We start from the raw sequence: 26,747 nt of genomic DNA, 5'->3' as shown, positions 1-26,747 counted from the left end.
CTCTATTTGTCTGTGCCACTGCTTGCTTATTCAATGTTAGAAAAATTATGTCATCTCCTTTGTGATTCAACTTACATATCTGTAAAATGGGAATAATTGCCTTTTCTCATATACTTCAGTGGGGTTATATGGGTGGTATACCTAGTGAAATATCTGGCACAATGGAAGCAGTCAGTAAGCAATGGTTCGGTTTTGTACTTACTGGAATACATAATGGGAAAGCCAAATTTCTTTATAGGCATATATCACTTTAAGAAAAATTTATAAAAATATACCTAACCATAATTACATGAAATTAATTTATAATACCAACAGATTTACCTATTTTAAGAGAGTGATTTCCCCTCATTGCATCTAAAATACCATTTATGATGCCCTGGCTGGTTTGGCTCAGTGGATTGAGTGCTGGCCACAAACTGAAAAGTCACCTGTTGGGATTCCCAGTCAGGGCACATGCCCCAGTTGCGGGGGGTCGTCGTGGGGGGTGAGAGGCAACCAATCGATGTATCTCTCACATATCGATGTTTCTCTCCCTCTTTCTCCCTTCTTTCCCCTCTCTCTGAAATAAATACATGAAATCTTTAAAAATAAAATAAAATACCATTTAGGGTATAGATGTATTTTATATAGTATTTCAGGGGCCTAAGTCTATTTTAATTAAAAAAATACATGTTAATCACAATATCAAAAAAATATTTTTAAAACTCTTCTTAAAAATATCAAAATTGATCTAAGCAATTTTTAAAATAAAACTGTGCTGCTGATACATTTAAAAAATGAATATGGTTTCTTAATGTTTTTAGTTCTAATTTTTCTGAATATCACTAGCAGTATTATAGAAACTTATTCAAAATTGTTTGAAAAGCATTTTTGCTATACCATAGAAGTGTCAGTGAGGCTAACTTGAGTAGATTTAGATTTAACTTATCTTGGAATGTGAAATATGTCCCTGACTCCATTTATACTGTACCCGTGGAGAAACATGCTCCTGAGGTTACTAAGAAATCAGGTTTTCTGCCAGTGTAGATTTCTGGGTGCAGATAACTTGTTAATATTTTCATCAAAGGAGGTAACTTTTCAGGTCCCTGGGTTGCAAAATCTTGGAATATTTCTCTCTTTCTTAATATTAGAAGTCCCAGTCTTCTCTGGGACTTGTGTGTATGTCTTAGCTGTCTGTCTGTTTCATATTGCCTGTATCTAGAAAAGCGGTTAACTGATCGTTTTTATTCACATTAGAAATAGACCTGTTAGCAGGTAGCTAAGCCCTTTACCGTATCAGCTATTTGAGTCATTCAGTTCTTGACTCTGCTGTGAGATTTTGATATTTCCTAGATCATAAATGTTGATTTTGGCTTATATGTTATTTATGCTTGTTGGAGTTTCTCGATTATATGGTTAAAACAACATCAGCATGCTGCATGACTTTAGTACCACTATACAAATGTACATATGTAACTTTTTCTTTCAAATTTATAAAAATTTGAATGTTTACTCCCAGGCACTAACTCAGCGACTAGGCAGAATTATTAATGGACACATTGATCTTGATAACAGAGGAGTAATATTTACCGAAGCTTTTGTAGCTCGACATAAAGCACGAATCCGGGGACTGTTCAGTGCTATTACCCGGTAAGCATGTCTTAAAGTCTGTACATTTTTTTGATTATGGTTTATATCATTTTTTCCTAGCAGCATTTATTTTAAGCAAAATCTCATTCAGGACCCTAGTTTATTAAACAGATAAAAGGGGAATGTCTGTGAAATGGGATCAGGGTTTCCAGAGCCGTGGAATGTAGCTGCTGACCTCTGTGTAACCCACATCCCCTTCTCCCAACCCTCACCACTCACATGGCCCCAGATGCACTTCTGCAGAATACCCAGATCAGTACGTAAAATCACTGTGGGATCATGGAAAAGGCAGGTTAAAGTCAGAAGTCTTTGGATCACAGCTCTGCAAACAATAACAATATGACCTTGAGCAGATAAGCCGTTCAAGCAAACTTCTTTGGGCCTTAGATGGGACTAAATGATTTTAAAATTCTTACTACTAAACAACATTCTGCAGTTCTAGTGAGTAACATTATGTAACTTTGAAAATCACTTCACCGTTTCCAAAATGAGACTTTTGCAATGTTTTGGGCCTATATGTCAAACTCCAATGTGGAGGTAAGAAAACCTACATTCTCAATTATCTTTCTCTCCTGTGTCATTAACTTTATCTCAGCCCTACCAGCATTTAAATGTGTTCAGATTGCTCCATTGGGGGGGGGGACCTTTCAACCCCATATTCCTCTACATTTATTGTCTTGTTTCTTAAAGTGGACCTTCTCCAGAGTTGATGCCTGTATTTGCTGTCTCAGTTTTCTCCCTGTCTGTCACCCTCAACTCACCAGTCTCGCTTCTGCCACTTACAGAGCAGTGCTGTCAGTATCACTGTCCTTGTTTGACTTGACTTCGCAGCAGCGTTTAACTCATGTCTCCCTTCTTGAAATGTTCTCATCCCCCACCCCCTTTTTTAAACACGCCACTTTACTAATTTCTTTTTACCACTTTTGGCTGTACCTTCTAAGTCACCTTTTCTAGTTCTTCCTCTTTTCCCTAGCCTTTAAAGTTTTGTTTTAAGCCATCGTTTCAGTCCTGGACTGTCTCCTACATGATTTTACCTTCTTTTAAACTCTAGACTAATACTACCCTACACAGCATCTCTATTGAAATGTTATACAAGTGCCTCAAATTCAACATATTTAAAATAACTCACTATCCCTGAGCTATCCCACTTCCCCTACCACCTAAATCAATTCTTTCATTTGTGTTTCCATTACCAGTGTATGTTACCATATGGTTGGTTTTGCTAGAAACCTAGGAGTCATCCTTCGTAACATTCTCTCTCACCTCCCTTTCCAGAACACAAAGTCTTTTGAATTCTATATTCTAAATATTTATGTAATCTTTTTTGGCATCCTTGTTTCTACCACTTTAGTCTATTTTTCCCCTAGACTGTTTTAGTAGGATTTTAACCATTCTCCCTTCTTCTATGTTTAATACATTCCAGACATTTTTTACATAGCAGCCACAGTAATTTCTTTTTGTCATTCAGCAAATAGAAAACATTTATTAAATACCTAAATGTGCAAAGCACTATGATATAAAAGACTAGCAGGTTAGAAGGGTGAGCTTGCAACTAATGCAATAATTTTCATCTTTTTTATTAATACCTCACAAAAAAGTTGCAAGAGAACCTTCATCTTTCTGCACCATTTGAAAGGAAGTTGCTGTTACAATGGCCCATCACCACAGATACTTCAGTTTTGTGTGTCCTACAAAAATGGTGTTGTCCTGTATAACTGTAATACAAACATCAAATCCAGAAAATTGATATTGATATATTACTACCATCCAGTCCTTGGATCCCATTCATATTTTACTAATAAATGTCTCCTTATTCACCTTCAGTCTGCAACACTTACTTGGCCTTTCCTTGACTTTCATTACCTTGACACTTCGGAAGATCATGTGCTAGTTATTTTGTAGAATGTTCAGTTTTTCTTGTCTGCTGTTGTTTTTTTTTTCACGATGGTATTCAGGTTGTGCATATTTGGCAGGAATAACACAGAAGTGATTCTGTGTTCTTGTTTATTAAATGCTATCAAATGGCATACACTTTAGTTTTTTTCCAGTTAGTGATGATGTACATGATAACTTCTTAATAAGGAGGTATCTACTACGCTTCTCCTAATGATACCTGTTTTTTCTTTTTAATCCAGTGTTTGCGAAAAGGGCAGTTTTAGATTGTGTAAATTATCCTGTGTTGCAACAAACTATCAGTTTATTCATTTATTTAAATCACAATGGACTCAATGGTTTCCATTTTATTCATTGGATTATAACTGGTTATTATCATTAGTATTTAGTATTTCAGATTGGCTCTGGTTGAGCCACTGGAAGGCCCTTCAGGCTGGCTTCTGTGTACTTCCGACATTTCCCCATCATTCATTGACCACTTATTTTCTTTCTCACACAAGAAGTTTCGGGCTCAGTATATTCTTTCCCTGTCCCAGCCCTGAATTCAGCCATTTTCTCAGAGAACCTTAATTCCTTTTGGTAGTATATGGTGTTTAGAAACCAAAATCTGGATATTGTATCACTACTATCTGATTATCACTGTTTCCAAACCCTCTCAGCAGATAAAACTAAGGAATATATATACACACATGTATACGCCCCACTCTCTCTATATATGTATGTCTTTGTATTTTTATCTGTGTGTATTAAAAGCCGTGAGTTTATACTCAGACCTCTGATTCCCTTGCAACACTGAAGTTTTGTTGTAGTTTTCTCCTTTTTCATATCTATAACTCCCCTCTCTGGCTGTGAGGAGCCTGACTTTCACTTTCTTTAATATATTTACTTCCTTGGTTCATTGCTGCTACAGCTCTCTTCCCTGTGAGGAGACCTTCCTTACTCCGCATAGGCTCTTGTAGTTTACACCAGATCACCATCCTAACTCAAGAAACTGGTCATTGTAGTAGTTTCTGGGAGAGGAACTGAGTGGCTGAGTGTTAGGAATGGATGTGGGCTCACTTTTGTAATTTTTTGTACTCGATGCATTTATTTTTAGTCAAAAAATAAAAATTATTTTTCCTTTTGACAATTTTTGACTATTGTGAGTGTAGTTACCAAATGCAGCAAATAATACAGGGGTGGTAAAAGTGGGTTTACAATTGTGAATATTTGAAACAGTCAGTAAAGCCATGGTAATAATGATAACCTGCATGTCTTTTTCCATATGAACAATTGTAAACCTACGTTTGCCCACCCTGTGTTTTTATGATTTGTAGTGCCCTTGAGTTTCTCTAGGGAGAGGTATTATCAAACCATGAGGGTAAAACAAATTCTAAAAAGAAGAAGGGTAAACAAATTCTTGAAAGAAGTTGCTGGGCTGTGTGGCTTTGAAATAGTTTCATTTAATGCACCATATCTTCATATTTGACTCTTATATGTAAAGAATCACCCCACGTTTTTGGTCTGTCTTCAGAGGAAATGCCTGCATCTCTGATTGAAAAAGGAATTATGTTTATTGTTACTCTCGGTGGCCAGGAAGGAGAGCAGAAATTAATTAGTGAGAAGAGTGAGATATATAGGTAAACTAAACGACACTGTTGTTCAAATTACAGTAAAAATTAAGCAGCTACATTTCTTTTTCAATTAATTAATTGACTTTGAATTGTTCAATTACAGTTGTCCTGTTTTTTCCCTGTTGCTCTCCCCTACCTGCCCCCCACTCCCACAGTCAATCCCCACCCCAATGTCCATGCCCATGGGTGCTTTATACATATTCCTTGACTAGTCCCTTCCCCGTCTTTCCTCCCTCGGCATTTCAATTGTGACATGTCTTGGAGTGGGCTTCTTTGAGTTCTTGATTGGGACCCTCTGTGCTTACTGAAGTTGCATAACTTTTCATCTCACCAATATAAGGAAGTTTTCTCTCATTATTTTTTCAAACAGGTTTTCTATCCCTCGCTCCTTTTCTTCTCTTGGTGATATTTCTGTGATGTGAATGTTCTTGTATTTCATGTTGTCCTTAACTTCCCTTACCAGGGGTGTGCAGCCTTTTGGCATCTCTGTACCACACTGGAATAAGAGTTGCCTTGGGCCATACAGTAAATACATTGCAATGCATAATCACAAAAAAAATCTCATAATGTTTTAAGTAAATTTATGATTTTGTGTTGGGTCACATTTTCACAGCCATCCTGGGCTGCATGCAGCCCATGAGCCGCAGGTTGGACACCTCTGTGCTTAAACTGTCCTCCTACTTTTTGAGTCTTTCTTTGTTTTGTTACTCTGCTCAGGTATTTCTTCCTTGTCTTCCAGCTCGCTCATGCAGTCCTCAAGAAGCTAAATTTAATTGTACAAAAAAGTTAGCTTTTTTTGTGCAGCTCAATTAAGCATTTATTGAACACCCACATTAAATTACACACCCAGAAATTCTAAGATCAAGTTCTTCAAGGAGCCCCCTACAGTTTTATAGGAATGTGTAGAGGTAGAAGGGGATAGAGTGTACACACATACACACACACACAGAAAAATGAGGAGGCTGTAATCATTCATTATAAGATGAACAGAAGAGAGCAGAGTACCTAATTGGACCTAATTGACTTGGAAGCTCTAGATAATTTAGCTGAAAAATTTGGGTAAAAGTTTAATGCAAAACAAATTGATTCATACAAGAATTTGGTAAAATACAATAATTTAGTCAAAAGTTCCCAAACACAGGGGTTTTGAATATGTACCAATTTATACCCAGACAGCTGGGTATGCTTCTCTCCCAAGTTTGTCATAGAGAAATTTATATCACCTTAAGTAATCAACAATAGAGGATTGATTAGTTGGATTAACTTAAAAGTCCCTTAATTATATACATAAAAATAAAAATAAACTACACTTAAACCAGAAAACAGGCATAATTGGCTTAAAATGAATAGGGAAAAATTAAGGTCAGAAAAAGTCTAGGACTATTTTTTATAGATTCCTTACTTAGAAAATTATAGCTATTATAAAATAAAAGCACTCACATGATCTCCCCAAAATAAATGAAAATGTGCATCCACACAAGGAAATGAACACAAATGTTTATAGGAGCATTATTTATGATAGCCCCAAACTAGAAACAGTCAAACGTCTACCAACTGAAATATGGAAAAGGAAAATGTGGTGTGTTCATACAATGGAGCGCTTGCCGTTCAGTAATAAAAAGGGGAAAATACTGGTTCATATTCAATCATGAGTCACAAAAACATGCAAAGTGAAAGAAGCAAGGTACAAAAGGTCACATGTTGATCCTCATTTACATGAAAATTTTAGAAATACAAATTTATAGAAGCAGAAGGATAGTGGTTTTCTAGGTCAGCAGTCCACAACCTTTTTGGCATCAGGCACCTGTTTCATGGAAGGCAATTCTTCCACAGATGGGGAATAGGGGGATAGTTTCTGGATGACTCAAGTGCATTATATTCAAGTTCACCTCCTGCTATGTGACCTTGTTCCTAACAGGCCCAGGCCAGTATGGGTCCGCAGCCCAGAGATTGGGACCCTCTGCTTTAGGTGTAGGGGTCCCAGCAGGAGTTAAAACATTAATTTAGAAATTTTGGAGTAATGGAAATGTGCTAAAACAAGATTGTAGAGATGACTGCTCAACTGTGAATTTATTAAGATCATTGATTTGTAGAAGTATGTTAACGGTTGAATTTTTGATGTATAGATTATACCTCATTAAATTTTTTTAAATTGCATAGTCATTACAGAAAATAGCAGTAAGCAAGAAAAGAGCATTTTAAGTTGATCCCTCTCAGTCATCCACTAATCTGGGAGTGTATCATTTAGGACTTCTTCCAGTGCATCTGTGGTCTCATTTTTCTTCAGAAATGGAATTATATAACATTGACTTGACTATTTCCAGGTAGGGAGAGAGCCTCCCAGACAGAAAGCATAGAATAAAGAAAAAACAAACATAAAGGGTGAGGCAGAGAATTGGATATCACTAAATCAGGTGAAAATATTAGTGGGAAAGTAATTGATCCCAGATTAGGAAGACAGATCTGTTTATCTGCTATTTTAGTAGCATGATTCTCACTAAGGATGTGCAATGTGATGCAGTTTTTGCCTTCATTTATTTATTGTATGTTAACTGATATTTTATAAGTTAATTCTAGTTATTTTTAATTCATAAATCTGTATAACTGTATAACAACAATTTTGGGGGTTTTTTTTTCATAAAAGGCCTACAGCATTGAATTCCTTGATATCAAAATACGGATTTCAGGAGCAGCTTCTTTACTGTGAGTTTTATTATATTATATATCACCTAATTAGCTGCTAAACAGACTATTAATATTTTATATTAATTTTAATGTTTTACCTCTTTTAATCTTAAAACTTATGTAACCAGAATATTTCTGGTTGAAAAATTTCTCAGTACTAATTTCCGTGTATGTTTCTGTTAATACCCACAAAATTATTTACTGTTGGCTGCCAAGAGGGGAATAGAATGAAAAAAATACTGTGTATGTATGTTTGTGTATAAATACTCTGTTAGGTGTATACATACAGAGAGAAATTTAAAATTTTATTACTAAGAATAATATTTAGTTTGTTTCTCACAGATTATCACTACATTTTCTAAAACAAAGTAAATAGTGTTTGTCCAAAAAAGTTTTACAAAGATTTTATAGCAATAAAAATATATTCTTAGCATTTAAACAGAATAGTACAATATCTCCAAAATAATCTTGGGTCATTACCTATTTTGTATGTGTGTTTATGAAGCTTTTCGAGGGTTTGAGTGTTATTTTAAAGCTTTGATGAAATAATTTTCTTTCTTTTTTTTAAGATTTTATATATTTATCTTTAGAGGGGAAGGGAAGGAGAGAGGGAGAGAAACATCAATGTATGTTTGCCTTTCGTGCATCCCTGCTGGAAGTTGGCCTGCAGGGAACTGGCCTGCAACCCAGGCATATGCCCTGACTGGGAATCAAACCGCGATTGTCTGAGTCGCAGGCCCGCGCTCAATCCACTGAGCTACACCAGCCAGGGCTGATGAAATAATTTTCAAAAGCAATGACTTAATCTTTTAACTTACATCTCTGCAAATATAAGAATTAAAATAAAGAATGGGAAAAATTCAGAATATAGAATTAAATTTAAATTCTTTAAGGTGTATTTAAAATTAAAATGTGACATATTTTGAAGTCTACATAAATGCAGGTTGGTGGGACTTCATTATAATATAATATAAAGTTCTTCAAGTAATTACTGGTAACTTGATAACTTTGGTTTGAATTTAGCATTTAAATTTATGTGTTGCACTGCAGTATATTGAGAAATCTAGACTTTTCTGATGAATTTTAATTTACCTATGATTGGAATTCTGAATTCATATGTAAACTGGTTTTTATTTCCATTATTTCATAGACCTTATTTGTGCCAAACACTTTTTGAATGTGCTTGCTGGTTCACTTAGAAATAATTCCTTCCTATCAACTTTTCCTTTTTTAGGGGAATTTTGATATTTAATTAAATGTTATTGTTTAAGTAAAAAGTGTAAGTATGGTATTAACCATAGCGCTATCCAGTTCTCAGACTGGCTTCAGTCCGTTGCTATTGTTGATGGTGGTGGTGACCGTGGTGGTAGTGATATTTAGTTAACATTCGTTTATGGAGTGCTTATGATATGCCAGCTACAGTTCTGAGCATTTTACTTGAATACAACTACCTCATTGAATAGGTATTATTATTATCCCCATTTCACAGATGAAAAAATGAAAACATAAATAAAATGACTTGTCCGGGGCTTGTCAGTTAGTAGGTGCAGAGTTGAGATTTTGACTTAGGCTGTCTGTGTCCAGGTCCATCCTCTGAACCGTGGCACTGTACTCCTTTTAATAGGTAGCATTAAAATATGTTGCTCCATTGAAACAGTGGAAGTATAATAACTTATAAAATTTTTATGGCTTTATTTCACATTGTTGATTCTAATATGATCTAGGTAATGTTGATTTTCTAAATATGGTGACATCTGTCCTCAACATACTTAATCATCTCCTTTTAAACAAAACACAAGATTAAATAATGGCGTGTTTTTTCCTAAAATTACTCAAAGTAAAAATTCAGTGTTATTAAGTAGATTTTACAAGTTGAGCATCTTTAGCTAGTTGCCACAATTTTCTGAATTTATGACCTGAGTATTCTCATAAATGGCAGAAAAGTTTTGTCTAAAATATGTTTTCATTTTTGCAATTTGAACTTTAAATTGCATTTTTAAAGGTTAAGAATAACTAAATTGTAAAATAGTAAAGTTTGGGTTTTTTTGAGATGTATTACCTGCTCTGATTTATTTCTATTTGTTTGGTTTTGTTTTAAGCTATCCTTGAGGAACTTGTTAATAGTGGACGCTTACGAGGCACTGTGGTTGGTGGGAGACAAGATAAGGCGGTGTTTGTGCCGGACATCTATTCCAAAACACAAAGTACTTGGGTGGATTCCTTTTTCAGGCAGAATGGCTATCTAGGTAACTTTTTTCCCTAAGACACTAAAACTTCTAATACCACATTCTTAGAAAGTTTTATAATAGTTCTCTTTAAGTATAAAAGTAGCCACGCTGTAAGTTTTCGTGGGTCTTTGAAACTGAGTTTAATTCCATAGTTATTGAACTGTTATAAAAAGTCCAAAATTTGGCATTACTCTTTACCAGCCTTCCAGTAATATACAACTTCAAGTAATCTTTAATGCATAAAAATTAATTACACTTACTGTATTTTATGTTGTCCAGTTCTTCAGGTGTAATATTTTAGGAATATTTTTAATGGCTATCAGCTTTATAGTGTTCATTTTTATTAGTTATCCAATATTTCAGAAACATTGAAGTTATTCTAAGTTCGGTTTCTACAGCTCTGTCATTTCAATAATGTAGATTGATTGAATTTAGTCATTAAAGCAATTAACAAATAAATATATATCTCACTTACTTTAATTTTATAACCCCAGTCAAACCACGTAGACATCAGTTGCTTTCTCAGTTATAAACCTGTGAGTCATTAGTGTTCAAATACTTTAAATGCATGCTAGAATATGGGGTGTAGCTTATGTTTTCTTGACTTTCCTTAGTACACTTTCTAGTTTTTTCAAGTACGGACTGGGATTAGAACTTCATTATAATTGGTTTTCTTAAACATGATTATTTAGGGATGGAGAGAAGACAGTAGATATCTTCAGTAACTTCAATGTTTGGAAATTTGTCTTCATATTTTAATTTTTTGTTATATGCTAGACTCTTACTAGTTTAAATTAGACTAATGAATTACTTTGTCATAAGTTGTCTTGATGAAACATTTGAAAAATAAATTCAATTGCTTTATTTAACTGTAATAAGCAAAATAAATTCCAGTGTTTTTTTTTTTTTCTTGATTTAAATCATTACATTCTCCTTCACCCTTTCTGCTTCTGTTTCTCTGTAGTTCTCATGTTTCCTTTTGACCTCTCAGCTAGAGAGGGAGTAAAGTAGCTGGGATTGAGGGAGTACTTGAACCCATTTTTCTATAAACATGTTTATAATAAAAATTTGGGAAGGTAATATAAGCAAGGAATGGATTGTGGTACATTTCTGTGCTTTATTCTTAAAAAAGAAAAAAAGATACTAGAATATAATGCATCCACAAAAAGTAAAGTTTGGCAGAATTTAACTTTTTCTAAGATTCTAAAAACTGTGAACATTGATAATTCTATTCCAACCTTGTGATGTGTTTCTAGAATTTGATGCTTTGTCCAGACTTGGAATCCCAGATGCTGTGAGCTACGTAAAGAAAAGATACAAGAATGTACCACTCTTGTTTTTGAAAGCAGCTTGTGTTGGTCAAGGACTCGTGGATCAGGTGGAAGCCTCGGTAGAGGAAGCCATCAGTTCTGGAACATGGGTTGATATTGCAGTATGTTTTATTCTTTTTCTCCTTAATTTTTATTTTAACCAGTGGCAACTCTATTTTACCAGTATATGCCAATTTAAGAATTAGGATACATAAAGGTCTTGGCTTTGGAGCCAAATTCTAGCAATCATTGTTTCAAGAAAAATAATATTAATCACTTTATGCTTAAAGATTTTCTAGTTTTGAAGTTAGGGGACCCTTTATATGGATAATCAACAACCAGGATTCTATAAATCTCAAAGAAGCAAACACTATAGCACTCATATAAGTCCTGCCATACAAACTGATGAGACTTCTCACAATCTTATCCAAGCATTTACAGCTTTACTGACATCAGGCTTCTTGTTTATGTCTTATCCATTAATCTGTGCTAATGAGCTCACACAAGCTGCTTTAGCACTGATAGCCTTTTTACAGCATTCCGTGTTGACCTGCCTTTCTTATGCCAAGAAGATAAGTGTAGTGAAGAAAATGAAACAAAAGGCCAATTCATTATTTACTAGTTTGGGCCCAGACTCTTTATATAGCAGAACATTGCTTGTTTTGGATATATGAGTTCCTGGAGATTACAGATATGTGTGTATTTATTCACTGAACAAATGAAGTGCCTCTGTGTGCCAGGCACACTTGTTGGCAGTGTGCCGTCCAGATAAGAGTCCTGCTGTCAGGGAGGGCTGCTTTCTTTGGGGGTAAGTAGTTAATGAAAATGATAATTTCAGATACTAGAAAGAGCGAAAAAAGAAATATATTTTGGAGGTAAAGTTATCTAGACTTGATGGTCAATCGTTGGAAGTTCATAAAAGGAGCTGAGTGTGACTTGCAGGTTTGGAACTGTTAACTGAGATGGGGGAGAGTAGGGGCAGATAGCTGCAGATCACTGTTGTTTGGGCGTGTTAAATTTGAGATGCCTATTAGGCACAGGGAGAGGAAAGCTAGGGAGGCTGTAGAATTAGGGACCAGAACTCAGAATGATGGTGAAAGCAGAAATACAGTTGGGAGTTATCAGCATGTATAGGGTTCTGAAGGCCATTGGACCTAAGGAGATCATCTAGGGGAGTACACTTACAACAAGTGGTTTATCTTGTTGTAAACAAGATGTATTGCATTTACAATTTTTCATCTGTTTGTAATTTTAGCCTCTGCTCCCCAGTTCTTTATCAGTTGAAGATGCTGCAATGTTGCTTCAACAAGTGATGAGAGCATTCAGCAAACAGCCTTCAGCTGTAGTCTTTAGTGACACAGTTGCAGTCAGTGAGAAATTTATAAATGACTGTACAGAACTCTTCAGTGAACTGATGCACCAAAAAGCTGAAAAGGTATGCCAGATTTCTTTCACCTAGCAATCTTAACAGTATTTTAATCTGGTATCTTTAAAAAATGGAGTAAACTGTATATTTAGAAATGAACACCGGGTTTATATATCATTTTCCTTTACTGTACCATTCCTTTTTATTTCCTCTCCTGAAATTGCTTTTCTCCTTCTTTATTCCCATCAGAAAATATGAGTTAGAACTTAGGGAGCTGATTGTATGAATTGAAATTATGTAAATGAAATTATACACTTCACAATTAAGTTATATGAAGTGAAGGTACTGGTCCAACATTAAAATCCATAAATACACAGTATAATTTATCTATCACTACATAACATACTAACTAAATCTATCAGAGCCTCATTAATTTACCTGTTCGGGGTACACAAACCAGGTAATTTACTTAGGAAAGGAAGTGTTTGTTACTGTCAAAATGTAATAATGCCTCAGAGCAACTGTTGTCACAGTAGAGGGCATTCCAAGTCTGTTTTTAGGACTATTCAATTCATGTTTCTAGTTAGTAGCCCCATCTACTTATAAAGCTTATTCACAAATAGGTAGATCAAGCCTATTTATCTTAGATTGTTAAAAAATTCATGAGAGCTTATTAAACATGTAGGTAATTTATATTTATCTATATTCCTTTCAAGCTCTTAAAAATCTAACACAGATAATTTTCTACTTTGAGCTGCTAAGTAGCAGAGAGGAGTAAACAGTGCACAGCACTGATGTCAGCAAACCCGAGTTCTGTTCTCCACTTGTTTCCTTTCTGTTTGACTTTGGACAGCTAGACCTCCAGTGTCCTCATCATCGGAGAGAGGACAGTGATACCGCCTCTGCGAAGGATAACTGTAAATAGGAAGGATGCACATAAAATGTCTGCCACATGTTAGCCACCAGTTACTAAATGCCTATATTATTATTTTTATTTGTGACCTTTGGCTAAAATAAGAACTTAATATAGTCATCAGTATTTTTCCTTGTGCTCCTCCCTCCAAACACAAAAATAAATTCAGAAAAACAAAACCAAGGGGGAGGGTGATAGCAAGGGAGGGAGGTGGGTTTGGATGGGTGGGGAGGGAATACAACTGTAATTGAACAACAATAAAATAAACTTAAAAAAAAAAAAGAAAAACAGGTGATTTAATTATTTGAACTGCCAACATTCCAGACATTTTTCTTTGGAAAACCAAAAGGGAAATAATCATTTTAAACATGAAAATGGACTTTTATCACTACAGATATGAACCCTTTTCCATGATAACCATTTCCTGAACTGGAAAATAGTTCATTGTTCTTAACATAAGTTTTTAAAAGCAGAAGTCAAGAACGAGTCCAGAGGAGGGGAAGTTTGTATGCTAAATGCGTAGTTCGTATATGCTCATTATGGTAGGGTGGGGGGCTGCTGGGGATTTTACTATCTTTCCTAGGAATCTCAGGTCTCTGAAAGAAAGGCAGTAAGGGTCACTTATTAAGCAGTGGCAAAACTACCCAATAACAGCTGAAGAAGATTGTATTTGATGCTGTGTAAAAAGCTGTTCAGTGACCAGACAGGATTTCTCATTAGCTGAAATAGATACAAAATCCAAGATTAGCAAAGAAAGAGGCGGATTTTTGGCAAAGAGAAACAGTCTCAGTGGCAACTGCAAGACACATCTTAGCAGTGACACCAAACAAGAATAATTAGGATGTGAGTACATAGACAACTTCCATTTTATGCTTTTTGTAATGTTACATATTTATGCCTGTCAAAAAAAACCTTGTTTTTATTCAAGGAACTGAAAAATAATCCAGTTCATTTAATAACCGAAGAAGATCTGAAACAAGTCTCCATTTTAGAAAACATTAATACAAGTAAAAAAGATAAAAAAGATGAACGAAGAAGAAAAGCAACAGGTAAATTATTTAAAAAGGAGATTCTAAGATGAGCTTTTTATTTGTTACAGTGAACTCTGCATGTGTTAGGCCCTTTGAAATGCCTTTTATTTGGTCAGTTCACCTTTGACTACAAATATTAACCAAATGTTTTGCTAATTAATTAAATTTTGATTATAAAAATGGAAATATTGGTGATTACTTATTCTATGTTTTATTTATGAGAGCTAAGTGAATTTTATGCTTGGCCCGTCTCCTGTTGTTCTCCCCTTGCCCTCTATGTTCCAGTCCAGTAGTCAGTAGCCTTTTTTCCCCTCAGAGTTGCCAAGTCTGTGTTTACCTTAAGGCCTTTGCCCTAGCTCTACTCTCTATCTGGAGTGCTCTCTCCTGAACTTCAGGGAACTGGTTCCTTTTTGAGGAACCTCTCTCTCCGTTTAGAGATCAACTTTAAATGTCAGGTCCTCAGAAGGGCCTCCCTAGTCTCCCAGAATAGCAGACCCAGTCACTCTCTGTCATATTATCTTGACATTTTTTTCATCAATTTTATCACTGTAGTGTGTTTTACTATATGGAAAGCTTGTCCATCTCATTTTTTATTATTTCTCTAATATTTAGAACCCTCACTGACATATTTTAGGTGCTCTATAAATACCAAATAAATGAATTTTCCAAGGAAATACTACTTTTTAAAATTTAGAGTCACTGGAGATTATTTTAGGTGGTACTGGTATACTAGTAACTTGCATTTGAAAACTAACATGTACTTTCTATAATTTTTATAGTAGGAACAATTTTTATTTGCTGTGGGAATGTGTTCCTATTTCTTTGAGATCATTTTCTTTCCTCTTCAAAACCCATTTTCTGTAGTCTTTCAGTAATGATAGTTTGAAATTTCTATTCTAAGAAAACTATGTAGTAAATTACTTCAATAAACTATAGTAGTATTCACAGTCATGGATATTTTTTCGTAGCATTTGAAGATATAGTTATAAATGCACCTTAATTTGTTACACTTATGTCAGTATAAGTAGTGTATTTTATTTCTTCTAAAATCCAGGATTATTTGGTACTTTGTTTCAGTGGTAGTACTATTATGTTGTCATAGTTGATAACTAATGCATGGAATAATGCCAGACATGAACATCTTCCTCATAAGAAACCAATTACCAAATGCAGTAAAAAGCACATTCACTTTGGACTTCTTTATTTAAAAATTGTATTTTTCTATCGTAAAAGTAAGGAAAAATAAATTAGAACCTATAACTATATGATATGATAAAATTGAAGGTAATTCTACTTAGAATTTTAAAAATCTTTAGTTCATATATATCATATTAAAAATAAATTTTTATGAACATATATTTTCAATATTTAACTCCCTATTATAGAAGTATTCTGTTTTGTGTAATATTTTAAATGTAAATATCTAATAGAGAAATACTTCAAATAACATTTTTCACTTCTATTTACCATGTTTTAGTTTGTTTCATAATTTTTGGTTTTTTAGTTTTTATTTAACCAGTGGGTGACTGATACTGATATGTATTTTTTCTACTAATCCAATTTAATATTCCTGGTCCACATTTTTAGATGCTCTATAATATTTATTGAGCTCCTCATATGTGTCAAGCATTGCTTTAATCCCAAGGATCAGAATATTAGTTAGACATGTTTCCTACTCTCAAAAAGTTTATTATCTTGTTGAGTGGTGGAAGAAGAATCAGGATATCTCCTGTAAATATGGGGAATAGTTTTTCAAAAGAAGACAAAAACAACTGAAATTTTGTGAAATATTATAATAGGGGATATACATGAGGCTGTGGTAACTGAAGGACAAATGGGGGCACATTTCTTTTGGGGAAGATAAAAAAAGAGGTAAATGGATGGGTTTTGCCAAGAAAAAGTGAGACAAAGCTACAGAAAAGATGTGTCATTGGAGAAGGAGAAAGAGACTGCATTTAGAGCACGTGGGCTGAGTGAGTTGTTCCAATTCAGGAGATTGCATGTTTTAGTTATTGAATTTGCACAACTTGTGTTATAATAAGGAAACTTTGACATTAAACATAGCTAAAAGTTTAGTATTTGGCTTTTTTCTTCTGTAAAGTTAAATATAACAATGTAGTTTCATTATTTTCTAAAAATCGTAGTAAGTTAGGTCATACTAACTAATGTCATTTTCTACCAGAGGGCAGTGGAAGCGTGAGAGGAGGAGGTGGTAGCAATGCCAGAGAGTACAAAATTAAGAAAATCAAGAAGAAAGGAAGAAAAGAGGAGGATAGTGATGATGAGTCATCTCACTCTGGTTTGTAGCATTATTTTACTCTTCTTTGTAAATGCATGTGTTGTTTTTTTTAACATTTTCTTAAGATGCATACAGGTAGATGTGTATGTTTATACAGGAAGTCCTTGCTTTGCACAGTTTCAGTGGGCATAAATTTCAGTTACCACAGTTGAGTTAAATGACGTTAGTCCCCAACCACGTGGTTCATATTTCAGTGACCAAGGTATGTTGACTTTGGGTAAATGCATAAAGTACTAACTTTACCGCTAGCTCCTCAGCCCACAAATTAGCACAGAATAACACATGTGCACCATCATCTGGGACAACCATATCACTTATTTCAGTTTGTCACACTGATCACCGTGTGTCTCTTGTTCACTTTATGCACAAAGCATGTAGTTGTGTTGCCTCGTTGTTTCCCAGTAATAAGTCCCTGTGACATTTTACAAAAATGGATAATCAAAAGAGGGAATTGGTACTCAAAGTTGAAAGTGCAGCAAATAAATAAAAAGTGATAATACTGTTAATGAAATATGAATCAAGAATAAATGGAGTTATAAAAGAAGTATTTGATGGTGGGAATGTTGACATTGCTACTGTTTGAAGGAGTCTAGCTGTGCAGCCAGAGGAACTTGGTAAATGTGCATTTATTGATGCAAATGAGGAAAGTGGCTGTGACAAGAAGGATGAAAATGTCATTGAGGATGCAAAGGTGGCAAAAACTTCACATTGAAGGAATTTTCAGAGGTGTTTCACAATGTTACAGGGGCGAGGAATAAATGTTACAGAGTTAAAAATGAAGTAGGACGACTTGCCGAAGCGTAGAACGGGTACTTGCCCCATGTTGTGCATTACAGGGTGAGAAGTAGGCAAGCACAGTCCAAACTATTCTTGATAAGTTTTGTACAAAGAAATAAAACACTTTCATTCTCAGTGTTTGTGATGAGCTAAATTAGTGTACTAAATTATAAGTATGTTCTATTTTTCATTTCCCTATATATTTGTAACCACCAGTAAGAGCTTTTAATGTTTTCACAAACTTTTAAAAGGTCATAGAAAAATTGTAAATTTTCCCATTGTATATGAAGAAGACTTTACAGAGTTTCAGCTTGCAGAGTCATTATTATATCTCCCACTGCTTTGTAAAACGAGTTACCATATTTTATGAAAAGTGTATTTCTGCAAATTGAAGTGGAAAACATTAATTTTATACAAATTTAATTTTTTTAAAAGATTTTATTTATTTTTAGAGAGAGGAGAAGGGAAGGAGAAAGGGATAGAAACATCAATGTGTGGTTGCCTCTCACGTGCCCCCCACTGGGGACCTGGTCTGCAACTTAGGCATGTGCCCTGACTGGGAATTGAACCAGTGACCCTCTGATTCGCAGGCCCTTGCTCAATCCACTGAGCTATGCCAGCTGGGGCTTTTTTTTTTTAAGTAATTTTTATGATAACACTTAATTGGTTAGTCACTTCTATCTGAGGAGGAGACTTGAGTATATGCATCTTTCTTTTTCTATACTTGTTAGTGTTTGTTGTTTTAAGTTAGCAAGAGACATCTTTATTTTTCTAAATGAAATTAGGATACTTTATTTTAAAAAATTAAAGTATGATACCTCACACCTCCTTTTCCCCAATGAAAAGAGAAAAAAATGAAATAATGATAATTTGAGACATTTATTATACCTCTTCCATGGATTTCATGATGTAAAGGCCAGAGCTGGGAGATGTAGATATCAAGTAACACAACTTCAGCTATTAAATGTGCCACTACTTGCAATAACACAGTTGCTTAAGATCTGTCTTTAAAGTGTTCTAAGATAGCTAAAAATAGCTATTATTCTTGTCATGCATAAAAAAGTATTACTTAAAAGAAATCATAGAAACTACTACCTCTACCTTTACTTCTTTTTAAAGATTTTATTTATTTTTAGGCAGAGGGGAAGGGAGGAAGAGAGAAATATCAATGTGTGGTTGCCTCTCACATGCAGCCCAGGCATGTGCCCTGGTCTGGGAATTGAACCTGCAACCCTTTGGTTCACAGGCCAGCACTCAATCCAGTGAGCTACACCAGCCAGGGATCTACCCTTCTTTTAAGTACTTTAAGACTGCCCTATGTAGGTTTTAATTTTTCATTAAAAAATAGATTTCCCCACTTCCAGATGCAGAAGGGGTGGGAGTGAAGGTGCATTTTAGAAAAAAAATTTCCCGAGAGATTCTCCAAGATGGCGGCCAAGGTAAACACTTTATACCTCCTTGCTCAACCACATCAAAAGTACAACTGAACTATAGAACAACTATGGAACTCAGCACAGTCAGAAATCAAGCTGAGTGGAAGTTCTACAACTTTGGAATTAAAGAAGAAACCGCATCAGTAGAAGCAGAGATGCAGAGACGTAGAACAGACTGGTCCCACAACTACATGTGGTGGATAAAAATCAGCAGGGCTATCTCAGAAATGAGGTGTCCCAGCCCCATATCAGGAGCCCCAGCCCAGAGTTCCAGTGCCAAGAAGAGAAGTCCCCCTAACTTCTGGCTATAAAAACCAGTGGAGATTGAGTTGGTAGAAGAAATTTTTAGATTCCCAAGCAGTACCTCTTAAAGGGCCCATGCACAGACTTACTTAGACTTACTCCTGAGCTCCAACATTGAGGCAGCAGCTTGAAAGGTGCCAGTGACATATGGGGAGGAACTGAAGTGCCTGGCATCATGGTGAGAGCTGGGGTGCAGCTTTGTACTAAACAGAACTGCTGGCAGGAGCCATTGTTCCTTTTCTGAGCCCTCCCCCCACAGAGCCATAGATTGGCAGACACTGTATTTGAGACTTCATCAACCTGGCTCACACTGTTTGCCTCATGCTGGTGATTCCCTGAGGCTCTGACCCACCCAATTTATGGGCCCACCCAAGTCATTAACAGTAGCTTTTCCATAGGAATGGCTTGTCTTTTCTCATGCTTCAGATTTTCCTAAATCCTCTCAAATAAGCAGCAGTTGGCTTCAACAGCACCATATCTTTTGCTAAGTGGCCCCAGGCCCTGCACTAGCACCAGCTGGCCTTGGTTCACAGCCTGGCTACACTTGAGCACCCCCAAGTCCAGCACAAGTGGCAGCCAGCTGTATATCACATTATAGCTTAAGCCAAGTGACCCCAGATAGAACACAGGCAGTGGCTGGCCTTGGCCTATTCCTCCCAAGAAACACTAGAGCCTGTGCACCCAATGAACAGCTACAGACGATGTGATAGCATCACCACCCAGGCACCTCCACAAGCAACACACACAAGGGGAAGACTCAGCGGGTACCAGAGCCCTGCTGAAGTAAGTCCTGCTCTGTGGAGTGGGCCCTGGCACAGCTGATCCTCCACTAGAGCAGAATTTGATGGGCAGTGGTCACAGCCAGTCTTGCAGATGACTGGCCTGGGTATGTACATCCCATTGACCTGTCAAAAGTAATAAAAACTCAACTACAAGAGAAGGGTGTACTCAGCCCACATGAATGATGCACCTTGAGTACCCAGCTTGGGTGAGGCCGGGGCTATGCCATTGGACCCTATAGGACACCTACTACATCAGGCCACACTACCGAGACAAGAAATCATAGCAGCTCTACCCATTACATAAAAACAAACACAGGAGACTGCCAAAATGAGACAAAGAAACATGGCCCAAATGAAAGAATAGATCAAAATTCCACAAAAAGAACTGAACAAAATGGAGATAAGCAGTCAATTAGATGGCAGAGATCAAAGCGCTTATTATAAGGATGCTCAAGGAACTCAGTGAGGACCTTAACAGCATAAAGAAGATTTAGTCAGAAAAGAAGGATGCACTAATTGAAATAAAGACAATTTACAGGGAATCAACAGTAGAGTGGACAAAGCCAGAATCACATCAAATGATTTAGAATAAGGAAGCAAAAAACAACAAATCAGAACAGCAAGGAAAAAAAAGAATTTTAAAAAGTGAGATAGTGTAAAGAGCCTCTGGGATAACTTCAAGCATATCAATATTCACGTCATAGGGGTGCAAAAGGAAGAAATTGAAAACCTATTTTGAAAAAATAATGAAAGCAAAATTTCCTAATTTGGTGAAAGAAATAGACATACAAGTCCAGGAAGCACAGAGTCCCAACAAGATGGATGAAAAGAGGCCCATTCTAAGACACATCATAATTAAAATGCCAAAGGTTTAAGATAAAGAGAGAATCTTAAAGCAGCAAGAAAGAAGCATTTGGTTAACTACAAGGGAGGTCCCATAACACTATCAGTCAATTTCTCAAAAGAAACTTTGCAGGCTAGAAGGAAATGGCAAGAAATGTTCAAAATGATGAAAAGCAGGGATCTACAACAAGATTACCCAGCAGAGCTATCATTTAGAATCGAAGGGCAGTTAAAGAGCTTTTCAGACAAGAAAAGGTTAAAGGGGTTCATCATCACCAAACCATAATTATATGAAATATTAAAGGGACCTACTTAAGAAGATAAACTATAAACAATAAAATGGCAAAAGTATATATTTATCAACAATTGAATCTAAAAATCAAACTAAGCAAACAAGCAAAAAAGAAACAGAAGTATAGATACAGAGAACACTGATGATTGCCAGAGGGAAGGGCAATAGGGGCGAAATGGGTGAAGAGATGAGGGGATTAAGAAGTTCAAATTGATAGTTACAGAATAGCCATGGGGGGGGTGTAAAGTACAGTATAGGACATGGAATAGCCAAAGAACTTACACACATGGCCCGTGGACATCAACAATGGTGTGGGGATTATCTGAGGGAGTGGGGGATGCTGGGTGGAAGGGGGCAAAGGGGGAAAAATTGGGACAATTGTAATATCAATAAAATATAATTAAATACATAAAAATTAAATTTCTTTAAGGAAAAAAGAAAAATCGATTATCAGCAACCTTAAAGAGTTATTAAATGGGGCATGTGTCACTCCTTTAGGACATAGATTATGGAGAGGGGCTATAAAAGTATAGTTAAACCATTCTACCTAAACATAATGTAATTTCATTGCTTTTGAAATATGGTTGTGTTGTAATCTTTGAAATCAGGATGTAATTAGGTTCTCAGCTGACATATAGGGTTAACTCAATATGAAAGATCACTAGAAGGAAATAAATTTAATAACTTCAAATGCCTGTAAGAAGCAAATATATCAGTAACTATTTGGTAGGAAACAAGAATAAATAGCAGATCTCAAAAAGAAAGGATGGTACTCAGTTATTTGAAAGCTGTAATCTCAACTACTTATATCTTGATGCATAGTGAAAATTTACTTTTAAGCTATATTACTTTTATTTCTGAGGTTTCAATTTTAGAGTCATCAATTTAGCTGAAAATAATCACTTTTATATTGTTATAGTTAATAAGGGAAAATTTAATAAGCTAAATATTTTTAGCTTTATCTGTAGTCTATACTTTTCTGAGTGAGTAGACATGACATTTCCACAATTAACAATTGTTTCCATTATAGTAGCTATATACAAATTTCCTTGGAATTATTTTTGTGAGAGCAAAAATAAATTATGGATATAAAATTATGAGATTTCTTTTAATCTATGCCTTTGCAAAAAGACAATTTTTAGCTTAATTCTAATTCACTTGTGGTTTGCATGATTATAAAGAGTATTCCTGAAGCTCTTAGGTAAATTACAAGGATAGCTTTAGAAATACTCATTTTTATAAAGAAGGAAATTCTGCTCAGTATCCATCATTGCTCAACAAAGAGAATTTATTGATTCCCATCCATGTCAAATCAGGGAAAATTATCTTTATTATTTTCTGATTGACTTGTAGAAAACAGTCATTAAGTAGTTAGAAAAATATAACTAAAAAAATGCCACTATATATCCTATTTTAAAACATTTTTATAAGTTATTATTATTCAATACGGGTAATTTTGGTGACAAAAATTAATATCACAGTCTTTGTGGTAGGCAGTAAATGAATTACCACCTCATTAAATATGTTAATGTAAAATTATTTTCTTTATGTTGCTCATTTGTTTTGTTCTTGTTTTTTTCCTCATTGCTCATTACTATTACAGGAAAGAAGAAGCCAGAGATCACTTTTATGTTCCAGGATGAGATTGAAGATTTTCTAAGAAAACGTGTACAAGATGCCCCTGAGGAGTTTGTTTCTGAACTTGCTGAGTACTTAATAAAGCAAGTATAAAAACATCTCTTTTTCTGGTTGATGACAGAAATTCAGTGAGTTATTAAATAGAATCTTCATCAAGATGATAAAAAACATATTTTAGGTGTTTGGGGTATTTTTGAAGCTTAGAATTTAATCTAGTCACCAAAGTCCAGATTTTGTTTACATACAGAGGAATTTCAACAACTATTTAAGTGCTTTAGGCAAGGCTGTGTGGGAAGTAAAAGGCAGGAGTGTGGCAGCACCTTGCTCACTGGTCTTACAGTCCCAGGTGGGAGAAAGCTGCCAGCACTAATCACTGGCTCTCCCGTAGTGTGAGAAGTAACATCTGAAAAAGAGAAAGGATCATTTTCTATCTAGATTTGGCAGAAAGTGCACAGTTCACTTTTAGGGAGAAAATCAAGTAGCAAACTGCCTTCAAAGAGAATAAATTTCACACTAATTTAAAATGAGTTAGGTTAAATTTATTTTTATACAGAAGTCACAGAAATTGCATTTTACTTGACCATTATTACTAACTAATGTAGTCTTTTCTTGAATTAGTAGTCCCATTATGTAAGTGCACCTAACTTTTTGAATTTAAGAAATCTAGCTTTTCCAGTGACATTTTTTAAAAATTAAGTGAATATTTTTGTTCCTGAATTCATTACATAGTCATATTTTATATGCAAAAAGCTGAAATAGTTAAGAATTTAATTATTTGCCATTATTTCTTTAAATAATCTTTTCTGAGTTGAACATAAAAAGGTTTTTTTAATCCATTACGTTTTATCGTACTTTACAAATGGAAAATGGGGAACAGATTTAGAGTCTACTATTCTCCAAATTAACTTCCAAACACTTCTCTGAGTTTAATTTGAATTGAAGCTTTCGAATTGAATTACTTTTTTTGTCTTTAGCGAAATAGTTGAGTACTTTAAAATTGAGGAAAATTATCTATTTAAGTTATAGTTTCTGGAATGAAAGAGATTCTTATGATCTTTTCTCCAGATTACTCTTGTTTTAAAAAATAGAGAAGTGTTTTCATAAACCTTATTTCCATGGAATCAGAATTTTGTATCTGTGTAAACCCAGTACGTTTTAATAAACTAAATATGTTTATTTTGTTCACAGACCTCTTAATAAAATTTACCTCGAGGTGGTACGTTCAGTATTCATGTCTTCAACGACTTCGGCCTCTGGAACAGGCAGAAAGCGCACAATCAAGGACTTGCAAGAAGAGGTTTCAAATCTGTACAATAATATTAGATTATTTGAAAAGGGGATCAAGTTCTTCACCGGTATACTTAATACTTTTTTTTCATTCATTGACTCTCATAATTTTTCCTGGATATTCACTTTAATAAAGCACCTTTGTTTTTCAGATGATACACAGACTGCTCTTACCAAACACTTGCTAAAGACAGTCTGTACCGATGTCACCAATTTCATTTTCAACTTCTTAGCCTCGGACTTAATGATGGCAGTCGACGACCCTGCAGCCATTACAAGTGAAGTATGTCTGTGATTTCCTTGCCAGTCATGATGTGTTTTGTTGTGAAATCAGAGCATATTTTATTTTCTCACATCTGAAATAGTCTAGAAAGAAAATAAAAGGGAGAAAAAAGATTTTAGGAAACAAAAAGATTTTAGGTCAAGTTTAGTACAGTGTATATACGGTTGCTAGCAGTATTGGTAATATAACCAGTCTGTGAAAAGTAATGAGGCTCAATTATTTGGGAACCAGCAGTTTTCCTTTTTCCTAATTATTGGTAGGTCACATCCTTTTTTCCTGCTGAGTTGCAAGTCTCATAATGTTCATGCCAGATTCCATAACTTTGCATCATCTTCATTTAGTCACAGCATCTCATTTCAATATTTACACTAATTCTGAGGAGAATTAGTCTCTAAAGAGAACACTTGTGCTTGGTTCCCCCCATAGTGCTCCCTCTCTCTTCTCTCATCTTCCTCTTACACCGCTGGCAGGTGGGAGGGGTAAGGCTGTGTCCTCTTTTGCTGACTGGCAGTTGACTAGTTCTCTGATACGAGAATGTTTTTAGCATATTACTGTCCTTTGTTTGACATATAAAATTCAAGAACAAAGATAAATTCCATTCAACATTCTGTTATAGTAATAAATATACTTTTTTGTTCCATTTTGTTTGATCTTATATCTAACATCTGTCAAAATCATAATACCTAAAGAATTTTCCCCCATAGGTAAGAAAAAAAATTTTAAGTAAATTATCAGAAGAAACTAAAGTAGTTCTTACAAAACTCCATACCTCCTTGAATGAAAAGGTAAGTAAACTTTGATTTTATTTAGATATATTGGAGCCAGAATTTGTGACTTTTGAGTAGATTTTATCAGAATAATTTTAAACTAAATCTAAAACTAGTATTCTGCCCTGAGGTGCCTTTTTGGGAGGTGAAGGAGGAGACCAAGTTGAGGGCAGTTTCTCTAAAGTCCTAAATCACAATTTCAAATTTAATGACAAAATAACTTTGTTTAAAAATTGTATCTAGGGTATAAAATTATAAAATAGTATCAATGGTTGTGTTTTCTTTAGGCAGTCTGTTTATAAAAATTAATCGTGGTATTAAATACCTTTTCAGAGCATAGAAGACTTTCTTTCCTGCCTGGATTCTGCAGCAGAAACGTGTGATATTATGGTGAAAAAGGGAGACAAAAAAAGGGAAAGGTAACACCGAATTAACCTGAACAGATTAGTACTAATCCGTTCTTGGATGTGTTATATCTGAAATTGGAATTTGACTCTCTGAACCTAGAGACCTGTTGTGTCTAAATGATTGTACACCTTTAATTCAGTATATTCAGTCTTAATATACTTCAGTGTCCCTCTCTGACCCACCCTGACAAGGTAGCAGAGTCCCTTAATCCCATAGTTGATCAGGTCTGGGAACTTTTTATTTGCTGTGAGACTTTACAGGAAACCTATTTAAATGAATGCTCTTCTGTTTGATCCCCTACAGTTCAAAATGAAAAGAGTACTTTGAGTGTTCCTGCTGTATTGTTTTTTTCTCTCATTTTCTAGCCCATTAGTTTACCCATGCCGCTTAGGGTTATATGTGTCTATACCCCATATCTAAAAAGGTCCCTTAAAATGTTTATGCAACTAGATAACCAAGCTAGAGAAACTAAAAAGGAAATTTTTCCTTTTCCTAAAAAGGAAAACAGAGGGAGAACTGAAATTGGTGAGAATTTGTACGGGTTTTTTTTTTCAGGCAGATCCTGTTCCAGCATCGACAGGCACTGGCTGAGCAACTAAAAGTCACAGAGGACCCTGCCCTTATTCTGCACCTCACCTGCGTCCTGCTGTTCCAGTTCTCCACCCACAGCATGCTCCATGCCCCTGGAAGATGTGTCCCACAGATCATTGCTTTCCTTAGTAGTAAAATTCCAGAGGTACTACATTTTCAATACACTGGAAACTTTTAAAGCATTAAATTCCAAATATTTTAAATGGGTAGATGTGAATTGTGGACACTAAGACATATTAACGTCATCTTTTGTTTCCACAAATAGGAATAGCAAATTAGGAGATTGATTTTAAAAACTTGGAATAGCTTGAGAGTCTTTTAGGGTCCTATCAGTTCCATGGTGGAGAATATTGTAAATTTGAAAATTGAGCTTTTG

General features: G+C 35.2%; 1 protein-coding gene across 1 annotated transcript in view; it reads left to right on the top strand.

Annotated features, from left to right (window-relative positions):
* UFL1 (UFM1 specific ligase 1) overlaps window positions 1-26,747 on the top strand; it is a 32,728-nt gene that overhangs the window by 4,584 nt on the left and 1,397 nt on the right. The window contains exons 6-18 of the mRNA XM_037059745.1: window positions 1,499-1,629; window positions 7,780-7,838; window positions 9,920-10,066; window positions 11,305-11,480; window positions 12,614-12,793; window positions 14,566-14,686; window positions 16,851-16,967; window positions 23,001-23,118; window positions 24,224-24,390; window positions 24,475-24,605; window positions 25,310-25,390; window positions 25,706-25,791; window positions 26,336-26,516. Coding sequence (XP_036915640.1) covers window positions 1,499-1,629; window positions 7,780-7,838; window positions 9,920-10,066; window positions 11,305-11,480; window positions 12,614-12,793; window positions 14,566-14,686; window positions 16,851-16,967; window positions 23,001-23,118; window positions 24,224-24,390; window positions 24,475-24,605; window positions 25,310-25,390; window positions 25,706-25,791; window positions 26,336-26,516 — 1,695 coding nt within the window. The remainder of the gene's footprint in view (window positions 1-1,498; window positions 1,630-7,779; window positions 7,839-9,919; window positions 10,067-11,304; window positions 11,481-12,613; window positions 12,794-14,565; window positions 14,687-16,850; window positions 16,968-23,000; window positions 23,119-24,223; window positions 24,391-24,474; window positions 24,606-25,309; window positions 25,391-25,705; window positions 25,792-26,335; window positions 26,517-26,747) is intronic.

This window comes from Sturnira hondurensis, unplaced genomic scaffold (assembly GCF_014824575.4).
Source record: "Sturnira hondurensis isolate 20B ecotype Veracruz unplaced genomic scaffold, ASM1482457v3 Scaffold0011291, whole genome shotgun sequence".
In the NCBI taxonomy this organism is placed as follows: Eukaryota; Metazoa; Chordata; class Mammalia; order Chiroptera; family Phyllostomidae; genus Sturnira; species Sturnira hondurensis.
The sequence above is the reverse complement of the archived record's forward strand: the minus strand, read 5'-3'. Positions and strand labels throughout refer to the sequence as shown.